The 12,306-nt window shown below is 34.4% G+C and overlaps 1 protein-coding gene across 1 annotated transcript in view; it reads right to left on the bottom strand.

Annotated features, from left to right (window-relative positions):
• LMBRD1 (LMBR1 domain containing 1) overlaps positions 1 to 12,306 on the bottom strand; it is a 131,405-nt gene that overhangs the window by 32,685 nt on the left and 86,414 nt on the right. Inside the window, exon 9 of the mRNA XM_017859762.1 lies at positions 11,780 to 11,932. Within this exon, the coding sequence (XP_017715251.1) occupies positions 11,780 to 11,932 (153 nt within the window). The remainder of the gene's footprint in view (positions 1 to 11,779; positions 11,933 to 12,306) is intronic.

Here is a 12,306-nt window from a genome sequence, read left to right as displayed (position 1 = left end):
TGTGAAAGATGATTTAATTTTGTGAAGTAATAATTGGATATCTATATGCAAAAAAGATCCACTGTTTTTGCATACAGACATCCAATTATTATTGCTCCATTTGTTGAAAAGACTATTCTTTATCCAATGAACTGCCTTTGCTCCTTTGTCAAAAACCAGTTGGCTATCTTTGTATCTGTTTATTTCTGGGCTCTCTATTCTGTTCCTTTTTTTTTTTCTTGAGACTGAGTCGCACTCTGTTGCCCAGGCTGGGGTATCCTGGCGCGATCTCAGCTCACTGCAAGCTCCACGTCCTGGGTTTACGCCGTTCTCCTGCCTCAGCCTCCCAAGTTAGCTGGGACTACAGGTGCGTGCCACCAAGCCCAGCTAATTTTTTTTGTATTTTTAGTAGAGACGGGGTTTCACTGTGTTAGCCAGGATGGTCTCGATCTCCTGACCTCGTGATCCACCCACCTCAGCCTCCCAAAGTGCTGGGATTACAGGCGTGAGCCACCTCACCTGGCCAATTACGTTCCATTGATCTAGTGGTGTCTAGTCTTCCACCAATACCATGTTGTCTTGATTACTGTAGCTTTATAGGAAGGCTGAAATTTGGGTAGTGTCAGACCTCCAACTTTGTTCTTCAGTATTACACTGACTATTCTGGGTCATTTTTCCTTTCCACAAAAGTTTTAGAACCAGGTTCTCAATAACCACAAAATAAACTTGCTGAGATTTTGACTGTAATTGCACTCAATCTATAGATCAAATTAGGAAGAAATAACATTTTAAAAACAAAATGTTCTGTTTTAAAGACATGAATAAACAGGACAGAAACCAAATTTTTTCCTAGGTATTAAACAGATATAAATAATGCAGTTTAAAAAAAATATAATAAAAGGTGATATGCGGTACTCTACGAAGAATATCAAGACATTGCTTTGGTCAGAGTAAAAATATTGTCAGTGTTACTTTACACATGATGCTATCTAAACCAATGATGAATCAACTCTCCAGAAAATTATTTCTGTATTACTTAAAAAGAAGACTAAAGTGTCCCTATCTAATGGCATACCATTCCTCAAAATTTATTCACTATCCCTTTTACATAAATTTAAAACCTTGTATTCTTTTCATTTAAACCAGTGGTTCTCAACTGGGCCTGTTTTACTCCCCAAAGGAAATTTAGTAATGCCTTAAGACATTTGATTATGATATTGGGGGAGGAGGGTGTTGCTACTGGCATTAAGTGGGCAGAGGCAACAGATGATATGCTAAACATCCTATAATGCACAGGAGAGCCTTCCCTCTATGTCCCCACCCAACAAATTATTGGGCCCCAAACATTAATTGTGCCAAGACTTGGGACTGAGAGACTCTGTACAGTGTTAAACTCTGCTTAGTGTTAGAAAGCAGCATCAACTACTAATATAATTAATTATACCAAATATACACTTTTAATCATTTTCTCAAAATCAGTTGTGTTTTCAGATGCTTATTAACCCAATTCAATCCTAAAATTCAACGCTGCATGACAAAATGAAACAAAAATTCAATGCTGCATGACAATCCTAAAATTCAATGCTGCATGACAAAATGAAACAAAAATTCAAGGCAGTGTGTAAGGAAACAATATAGGGTCAATTTTTGAAAGCCACACCTCTTATCAGGTTTCACAGGTGAATTGCCTATATCCAGAAAATAATATTTGTACTTCTAGAAATGTAATAAAAGAGTAGAGAGTAAATCAAAGTTACAAATGTAAAATAAACAGTGACTACTATCGCATTTTATTATTAATGTTGCCTTAAATTTATGAAATACATGTATTGCTTTCTTTTGTTGCTGAGAGCAATGGCTGATGTGAAGAATGTTTAGAGAAAAAAAATAATGCTTTTTTCAGATAGATTGAAGGGCCTGAGGAAAGAAAACCTTTTAATTTTCTTTATCTTTACTAGTAATGAGGACAGGAAGCATAAGTATGTGGCTGCTGTAAAGCTGCTTAGAATCTTATAACTCAAGGTGTAGTCATGGACCTTCAGTATCACTTGGGACCTTGCTAGAAATACAGAATTTTGGGATCTATCTCGTGCTAACTAAACATAATCTGTATTTTAACAAGATTCTCAGGTAATTTTTTACAAACACTAAAGTTTGAGAAACCCTGCCTTAGAAAAGTCATCTAGAGTATTAGATGACTATTATGAAAAGATGCCTCAAACTCATGTTAAGAGTTTGAAAAGAGAATTTAGGAAAGGATAATTGGATTTAAGTTTTAACCAAGCTAAATTTTCTTCTCTCCAGTCCATCTGACTTTCTTACGCCTAGTTCTCCAATGGCTGAGAAGCAGTGCATCTCTGGCCCTTAACTCAAATTAAGTAGCAAACTGACTAGTCTTCAAGACTTTCCTCATAGGTAAAAGGGTAAAGACACATGGTTTTCATTATCAAATTTTGATAAGACATTGTGACAAGAGTTATAATAATTCTGTAAATAGAATTCTATTTTTTATAAGTGCCCTAGCTCATAAAGTTAAAAAAAGTTAGAAGATCAATGTTATTCAGCCTTGCCTATAAAATATTATTTTCCAAGTTGCAAAGATTCTCATGATGATTTGTCAGTACAGTATCACTCAGCTCTTGATTATAATTTTCCCTATTGTCTATTAGGAGCAATTTCTTTAGTTCAATATTTCTCTGATGAAAGGTTTTTTCATTATTAAAATTTTTGTGGGTATATAGGTGTATATATTTATGGGGTACATGAATTGTTTTGATACAGGCATGCAATGTGAAGTAAGTACATCATGGGGAGACAGACGTTCGTAAAATCTGACAATGAAGAAAGGAGATGGGCAAGGATATAGCCAATTTTTTTAGAGGAGGAGAGAGGGGATCCAGTGAAACTTAAGAGTTTAAACACTTTAATATAATTTCAGACATATGGAAAAACAATACAAAGAATTCCACTATACCCTTCGCTCATATTCTCCAAATTTTAACGTTACCCGTACTTTATCATTCTCTTTTTAACAAGTCTTAATTACTATATAATATCAATTTCTCTTGAACAAGGTATTTCATAACCTTGACATTTTGTAAAGTCCAGGGAAGTTAATTTTCAGAATGTCTCTCAATTTGGATTGCCTATTTTCTCATGTTTATATTTAGATTATGCTTTTTTGGCAGAAATGACAGAGAAGTGTTGAGTCCTTCTCATATCATATCAAGTGGCACAGTCACATCTATTTGCCCCATTACTGATGAGCCTAACTTAAATCATGTAGTAAGGTGGTTTCAGTCAGGTTTCTCTGTTGTACAATTACTATTTCCCCCTCTGTAATTAACGTTTTGTGGTGAGATACTTTGAGAATATGCAAAATCTTGTTGTCACCAAACTTTTAACTTCAAGTTGAGTATCCACGGATGCCTCTTCCCAGAAACAATATGTTTTTTCCTGTGGTATTTGTCAAATGCTGATTTTCTAATTGCTTCTATATTTATTTGTTGGAATTCTACTGTAGGGAAGAGCTTTCCCTTCCCCATCATTTACTAATGTATTTACTTTACTTATGTCAAAATAGACTTATAAATTCTTATTTTATTCAATTAGTTATCATCTGTTATTATCATTGACACCTAAATGGTCCCAGATTTAGGCAATAGGAGCCCCTACAAACTGGTTCCTTTATTATCCCCCCACTATTCTCTAAACACTTCTTACGTTCTGGCATCAGATGTTCCAAGCTTATTATGTGCTTTCCCAGCAACAGTCCTAAAATCAGACATTTCTCCAAGCAGCCCTAGTTCCTTTTAATGAAGTTAGGTAGTGGTCTATCTATTAATAAAAACATATGCAGAGGCAGAAATCATTACTTTATTAGTACTAAATTAAGACTCTATTTTCAATCCATGGTTGGTTGAATCTGCAAATGCAGAATCTGCAGATATAGAGGGACTGTTGTAATTCATCTGTTTTTCTTCTCCCTACCTCACTGCTTTCTACCTTTATCTTTATTTTCTTCTTTGTAATTCCTTTTGTTTTTCTGATAGGTTTTTTGGGATTGGAATTTCTTGCTTGGACATTTGTTTTTTTTTTTTTTTTTTTCTCCTACTTTTACTGGTAAGTGTGTTTCAGGCTATGAATTTCTCTGTTGTTGTGCAATTCATCCTTTGCATCAGCTCCTAAACTGACCGTTCTTAAAGATAACTAGGCTCATTTTCATCACTATCCACCTTAAAGTGATAATCTTTGTCAGCCTTTACTTCACAACTGAAAAGACAGCTCTGGGCCTCAGGGAGCTCATGTCCATGTCCATCAAATCTTCCATCAGGTGGCTGCGTGCACTTTGGTGGGAGAGAAGGCAGACAGAGATTAAAAAAAACCACTGCTCAAGAGAACAGTCGCAGAGGACGGAATCACACCAGGGACTGATCTCTGTTTTAAAGGTATCCCACAGATTCTAATATGTTTCAATTATCATTAACTTTTAGAAATTCTATATTTCTCCTTGCTTTTTGATCAAAAGTTGCTGAATATAAGGTTAATTTTCAAGTGAAAAGTATGTTAGTTTATTGATTTTGTTACAATTTCTAGTTTTAATGCACTGCAATCAGAGAAAAGTTGTTTGCAATGTATCTATTCTTTGAAACTTCCTGATACTTTCTTCAAGATCTAATTAATATATGATCAACTTTTGTGTTCCCTGTGCATTTGGAGAAAAGGTTATTTTCTATTATCTAGATGGAAAGTTGTAAGTTGTACCTTACTATTAGGTCTTCTATATTTTTACTCTATTTCATCCACTTGAAATGTCTTACCCTGAGTATGTTGTTAATCTCCTATTACTACTATATTTCAATCTTTATCTTCTGAAATCTCCCAGAGTTTTTGCTTTCAAGGTGGCTGCTGTGTTAATTGGTACACAGATATCCAGTTATTACATCTTCATTCTAAATTGTGGCTTTTCATATTAAAAAGTGTGTGAGTTTTCTACTGCTGCCAATGACACACCACCACAAACGTAGTGGCCTGAAACAGCATCCACTTATTATCTCAGTTTCTGTGGGTCAGCTGTCTATGCACAGTGCAGCTCAAAGGAGTCTCTGCTTGAGGTCTCACAGGCCCAAAACCAAGGTGTCGGTAGGGCTATGTTCCCTTCTGGAGACTCTGGGAAAGAAATACTTTCATGCTCATTCAGATTGTTGGCTGACATTCAGTTCCTTAAGGTTGTAGAGTTGGAGTTTTCATTTCTTTGTTGGCTATCATTTGGGAACATCTCTCCGTTTCTTAAGGCTGCTTGCATTCCTCGTCACACTTCCCCCTCCATCTTAAAATTAGTCATGGCAAGTCAAGTCATTCTCACACTTTGAATATCTTTGATGTACCCTTTATCACTTCTCTCTGACTCTAGTCCAGAAAGTTCTCTGCTTTTAAGGGTTCATGTTATTAGACTGAGCCCACCTGAATAATCCAGGATAATCTTTGTATTTTAAGATTTATAACCTTAATTACATCTGTACGGTTCCTTTGCCACTTAACGTCACAGGTTTCCTGGATGAGGCCATCATTAGGTGAAGAAGAAAGCACTGGACCTACCACAAAACGTGTCCTTCTTTGTTACAATTGGTGTATTTTGGCTTGAATTCTATTTTGTCTAATAGGATCACTATTTCCTTATTGTTCCATTTGTCTAGTAAGTCTTTGAACACCTGTTTATTTTTAGTCTTTCTGAACTACTGTTTTAGGTATGTCTCTTTTAAACAGCATACATTGGATCTACTTTGTGAAGAAAATTAAAATTTTTCTTCTAATGGTGAGTTAGGTCTATTCACATCTGTTGATATTATGGACATATTTAGTCTCAATAATATCTTACTGTTAGATAATTTTGTGTATGTTATATTTCCTGTATTCTTTAATCTAGGTACCAAGAATAGGCAAACATGGAGAGCAGAAGAGAAATCACTAGGGAATGGAGAATTACCATTTAACAAATGTATTGTTTCCATTTGAAAAAGATCAGAAAATGAATAGTGATGATGGTTGCACAACATTGTGAATGTACTTACAGCTATTGAATATACACCTAAAAATATTCCAAATCATAGATTGAGACATATATATTTTGCCTCAATAAAAAAAATCTAAAAAATATATGCAATGTAATTACAAACATAAATTTATAATTTTCTGTATAAGCCTAAGAAGTATATATGGTAAAATCTCAAGTTACATTTAAAACCTAATGATCTATAAGTTACCCGGGCCAATTAGCTGTATAAGCTCAAAGTATATTCTTCTGTCAGAAAGAGTTTATTTAAGTATTTAATGAACATCAGATTGTATGCTTAGAAACGCATTCAATATTATATATAATTGCTGTTTTAAAGAGCTATTAACTTATTCTAATTAGGTGCTTATTTTTACAATTGTCTTCAGCACAAAACTAATCTCCCTTCATTTTCATGGTAGGATTTAAGAACTTGAAAAATCCTACATACAGAACTATAACAGCAGCAGCTGCAATTTTCTGAGCTGTTTACGTCAAAAGGAACTGCACTGCATACATTATTTCATTTAATTCCCACAACAAAATAAGGCAGGTATATAATTCCATTTTAAGAATGAGAAAAGTGAGGTTCAAAAAGCTTAAGTAAGAAGAAGTTACATAGTTGGTGAGGAGTAGAGCAAGGACTCAAACCCAGGATTAGGTGACCATAAAGCTTATGCTTCTGAAATAAGTTATGTATATGCTAGGGAAATGCATGGCAATCACAAGATCAACAGGCATCTTCATGGGAATGAAAAAAAAAATCCTCCACTAATTTTAAAAATTGTAAATTTTTTTACATTTGCAAAATTTTAATTTAATTCATTTCATAAAAAGACAAACATGAATTATAGTAGAGAATAAAAGGTAACACTGGCACAAAATTTTGAGATAGAACATAAGTTCTAAGAAATTTAATGTCAGGAACTTCCCAAAGACCTTAAATTACCTTCAGCATATACAGAGAGAGCTGTATAGAAGGGCAAGTGGACCTAGATCTACTTTCTTCCTCTAGTTTGACTTGAATGTTAATGCTTAAGAAACACTAAATGAGCTGGGCGCGGTGGCTTATGCCTGCAAACCCAGCACTTTCAGAGGCTGAGGCGGGTGGATCACCTGAAGTTAGGAGTTCGAGACCAGCCCGACCAACATGGAGAAACCCCATCTCTACTAAAAATACAAAATTAGCCAGGCATGGTGGCACATGTCTGTAATCCCAGCTACTTGGGAGGCTGAGGCAGGAGAATCGCTTGAACCTGGGAGGTGAAGCTTGTGGTGAGCAGAGACTGCGCCATTGGACTCTAGCCTGGGCAACAAGAGCGAAATTCCATTTCAAAAAAAGAAAAGAAACACTAAACAAAAATTTGGCTTTCTATTTCTGAATTATTACACCAATTGTACACAAACACAGAGGTAATGAATAACAACTTTCATATCTCATTTAAGGAAAAAAGCAGTGTTTATCTCATCATAATACAAGTTAAACCCTCAATTACATAACGACTAGTTTGTACCCCTAGAGATTCCTTCAGGCATGCCTATTACCCTATTCCTAACTTAGGACCAGACACGGAAAGATAGGTAAAAATTTAGATCAATATTCAGAAATGACACATTTACTAACATAAAGAATAACTGTACTGGAGGTTTCCGCCAATGAAATTAGGAAAGTAAGAAATAAAAGCAATTACAAATCCTATAAGGAAGAAGTAAAACTGTCTTTTAGCAGCTGATATGATCATGTACAAAAGAAACCCTCCTAAGGAATCTACAATGAAGGCACTAGAACTAATAATTTAACCAGGTTGCAGGATATAAGGATAAGATACAAAGACAAATTTCTACATACTAACAACAAATATTAAAAACTGAAATTAAACAACATAATTTACAAGAGTATAAAAAATACTTGGAGGTAAATTTATAAAGATATTTGTAAGACCTCTACATTGAACACTACAAAACATTCCTGAGAGAAATTTAAGATGTAAATAAATAGATATCATGTTCATGGATAGAATATATCAGTTCTCCCCCAAATTTACCTGTAAGAGTGAAAGTAATCCCAACAGATGGCCTAGTGGATGTTTTGTGGAATTATAAATTGATTCTTAAATTGATATGAAAATGCAAAGGATTTGGTAAAGCCAAAACAATTTTTAAAAAGGGAAATAAAACTGAAGAATTTATATTACCTAACTTTATGGCAGATTATAAAGTTCTAGTAATCAAGTATTAGCATAAAGACATATAGGTCAATGGAGTAGAATAGCGATTCCAGAAACAGACCCACATAATTTATTTGACAAAACTTCCAAGGAAAGTCAATGAGCAAAGGATAGTCTTGACAAAAAATTATTCTGGAACAATTGGATATCCACATAGAAAATAAAATGAACCTTAACTCTTAAGTCATACCATAGCACAAAAGTAACTTAAAAGGGGCCACGATCCCAAGCATAAGATGTAAATCTACAAAATTTCTAGAAGAAAATGTTTGTTACCTTAAGACAGACAAACATTTCTGAGGACATAAAATATGAACCAAAAATAGGCATATAAATTGGAATTCATCAAAATTTAAGAAACACCTGAATTACAGTGTTAAGAAACCAAAAACGTAAAGAAAACTTGCCACGAACTAGGAGACGATACAAGACATCAATTTGACGAAGTGCTAGATCCAGACTATACAACGAATGTTTGTATCTCACTCATAACAGAAAAACCTAATTTATAAAATGGCCAAAAGACTGAAACACACATTTTATAGAAAATAGCCAATAAGCATACAGAAAGATGCTAAATATCATTTAATCACTAATGAAATGCAAAGCAAAAATGTGAGATGCTACTGCACATTCATAAGAATAAGTCTACAGACACTACATAAGAGTTGAAAAGAATGTGAAACAATGGGCAATCTCTTATTGCTATGGGAATGCAAAATGGTTGTAACCCTTTTGGAAAACACTTTAGCAGTTTCTTATAAAGTTAAACATATTAAACATTAGATCCAGAAATTCTACTCAAGTATTTATCCAAAAGAAATGAATGAAAGCACAACTACACAAAGGTTTGTACAAAAATATTCATATTAGTATTATTCATTATAGTATCAAACCAGAAACAACCCAAATTTCCACCAACAGGGGTGAGTGAATAAACAAACTGTGATACAGACACACACTGTAATACTGTTGAACAATAAAACTGAATAAACCACTGGGCAAAAAAAAAGTATTAAATAATAACATGAGCAAATCTCAAAAACCGTGCCATGCCAAAAAAGCCACCAGACAAAAGATTGTACAGTCTATGATTCCACTTATTTAAAATTCCAGAACACATAAAACTGACCTCTAACGATAGAAAGGACATCAACAGTTACCTAAAGTCTGAGCTCAGGGGAGCAAGAGAGGGCACGAGGTAGATTTTTCAGGTGATGTGGATGTCCTATCTATCTATATTCGACAAAACCAATGTGTACACTTAGTAAAGTTGATTTGAAAATCCTTCTAAACATATGTTTGGTGAAATGGAACACAGCACATATAAAAGACGGCAGCTGATGTTAGAGACCAGATTATAAATATTTATAAAAACCTAAAAAACAATTTAGGATTAAAATAAAGCTGGAGAGGGTTTTATCATACTTGCAGTGCTATGAAGACAAATCACCTTGGGGAAAAAAAAATTGGGGTAAAGTTTTAAAATTTATTCTAACAGAAGATTTAAAAGTGATTATATAGAAAACTAACTGATTATGGTCTATTTTAAAATCTCTTTCAAACCAGGGTCTTTTTAGGGTGAGCAGTTAGTGCGTTTCTTTCTAATTATAAAAGGTGGAGAAAGCAGCATCCGAATCGAACCTGACTGACTCATCTTTGAATGGTTCTTTGAATCATTTCTTTTTCTTTTTTTAACATTTAAGTTCACAGGTACAAGCGCAGGTTTGTTACATAGGTAAACTTGTGTCATGGGGGTTGTTGTACAGGTTATTTCATCACCCAGGTACTAAGCAAGGAACCCATTAGTTATTTTTCCTGATCCTCTCCTTCCTCCCACCCTCCACTCTCTGAAAGGTCCCAGTGTGTGTTGTTCCCCTCTATCTGTCCATGTTGAATCACTTCTTTTAAAATTTAGCCCAAACCCACTTTCTAGCTTCATTTTGCCTAACTCCAAGTTACTGCACTCATTGAATTTTCTGAATTACAACTTGTATGCTATTGTATACAAAGGTCTGGTGTTTGAAATGCTTCCAGATATAGAATGAGCATATTTAGAAGTCTGTGGCCAGCAGTTTTGTTACTTTTAGTCTGAGCCATATTAAAATGATCTTAATTCATTCTATGTAGTTAGGTTTAAGTACTACAGTCCCAAGAATCCAAGGCTGGCAAACAATGGTTTCCAAAAAGAGAAAATAATAATTTTCCATGTCAAATAATGTCTTTTTACATACTTTCAGAAACATAATCTAACAATGAGAAAAATTCTATTACTGTAAGTCAGAGTTCCTGTGTTCTTTTTTTTTAGATTAAAGAAAGTCATTTTGTTTCTCACAGTTTTCACATCCCATACAAATAGATAAATTCATAAAGAAAATGCCACATATACAAAATTGGAATATTATTCAGTCTTGTAAAAAATAAGGGAATCCTCTCATTTGTGATAACATGGATGAGCCTGAAAGACACTATGCTAAATGAAATAAGTCAGATATAGAAAGACACTGCACAATTCTTATGTGAGACACCTAAAATAGGAAAAAGTATAGATATAGAAATTAGAATAGTAGCTACCAGAGAATGCAGAAAAAAGCTAAGAAAAGTTGTCATCTAAGGGACATAAAGATGCAGTTACACAAGATGAATAAGTCTGCCACGAAAGAGAGGGCCTATAGTCAACAATAATATGTAGTACATATAAAAATTTTAGAAAGAATGGATCTCACTTTAAATGTTAACAAATCAACAACAGCAACAAAGGAAAATACAGAAAGTTTTGGAGGTGATGTATATGCCCATTACCCAGAATGTGGTGATAGCAACATAAATGAATATGTATGTCTAAACTCACCAAACTGCATTCATTAATTATGTGCAGTGTTAAAAGAAACAATTGGATCTCCATAAAAGTGGGAGGAAACACCAGTATGGCAAGGCATGAAAACAAAAATGTACACCAGTAGAAAAGAATAGAGAGCCTAGAAATAAATCCATAAACTTAGTCAATTTATTTTTGACAAAGGTACCATGAATACATACTAAGGAAAGGATAGTCAGTCCAACATGGTGCTGGAAAAAATGAACTCCATGCCAACAGAATGAAACTGGGCCCTCATTTTAAACCACACACAAAAACCAAATCAAAATAGACAAAACACTTAAACATAAGACCTTAAACTGTAAATCTACCAGGAGAAAGCATAGGCTTCTAAGCTCTAACATGAGTAACAGATCTACTTACAGGAAAGTATAAACTTGAAGAATATGCTAGCGGCATATTGCAATACTTACCTATGTTTTTATTTTTATTTCTCAACAATTGTTGTAATACATTGCTCAGAAAGGTTATGCACCTTGCCCAAACTACCAAAGAGAGCTGTGATTTAAAACCAGATTAAACTCCCAAATCCATTTTAAGTACCATGCTGTAATGCTTCAAAAGGAGAGCTCAATCTCTCCAAGAGATACTACATAAACTTGAGAGAAGAGTGACAGTATAATTTTGAAAAATTTAATCTACCTTCAGGGGACGCAGAGCGCCACAAAATTTTGTCCACCAGCTGTTTTCAATGAATTCTAAATGCCTCTCTCTCTTCTTAAGTGTTCGTAACCTTTCTTCAAACTGTTTTAAGGCGCGTTTATCCCTTGCTGGCAAAGGTCGACCATCTTTGCTCTGCAAATGACGGAACAAAAGTTTTACCATTAACATCTTAATAAAGTACCCCGCAGATTTAGCAGATCAGGCGACAAAACTTTTTCAGGATGGACACTGTTTAGGCAAATTTACAAACTAAAAAAACCATACAACTGCAATAAACATAGGATAACCAAGGTCAGCATAAAAATGTGGATGTAAGAACTCAAACAAATATACAAGAAAAAAGCAAACAACCCCATCAAAAAGTGGGCAAAGGATATGAACAGACATTTCTCAAAAGAAGACATTCATACAGCCAACAGACACATGAAAAAATGCTCATCATCACTCGCCATCAGAGAAATGCAAATCAAAACCACAATGAGATACCATCTCACACCAGTTAGAAT

Source organism: Rhinopithecus bieti, unplaced genomic scaffold, assembly GCF_001698545.2.
Source record: "Rhinopithecus bieti isolate Rb0 unplaced genomic scaffold, ASM169854v2 scaffold_50350, whole genome shotgun sequence".
Classification (NCBI taxonomy): domain Eukaryota; kingdom Metazoa; phylum Chordata; class Mammalia; order Primates; family Cercopithecidae; genus Rhinopithecus; species Rhinopithecus bieti.
Note: the sequence above shows the minus strand (reverse complement) of the source record. Positions and strands in the feature narration are given on the sequence as shown.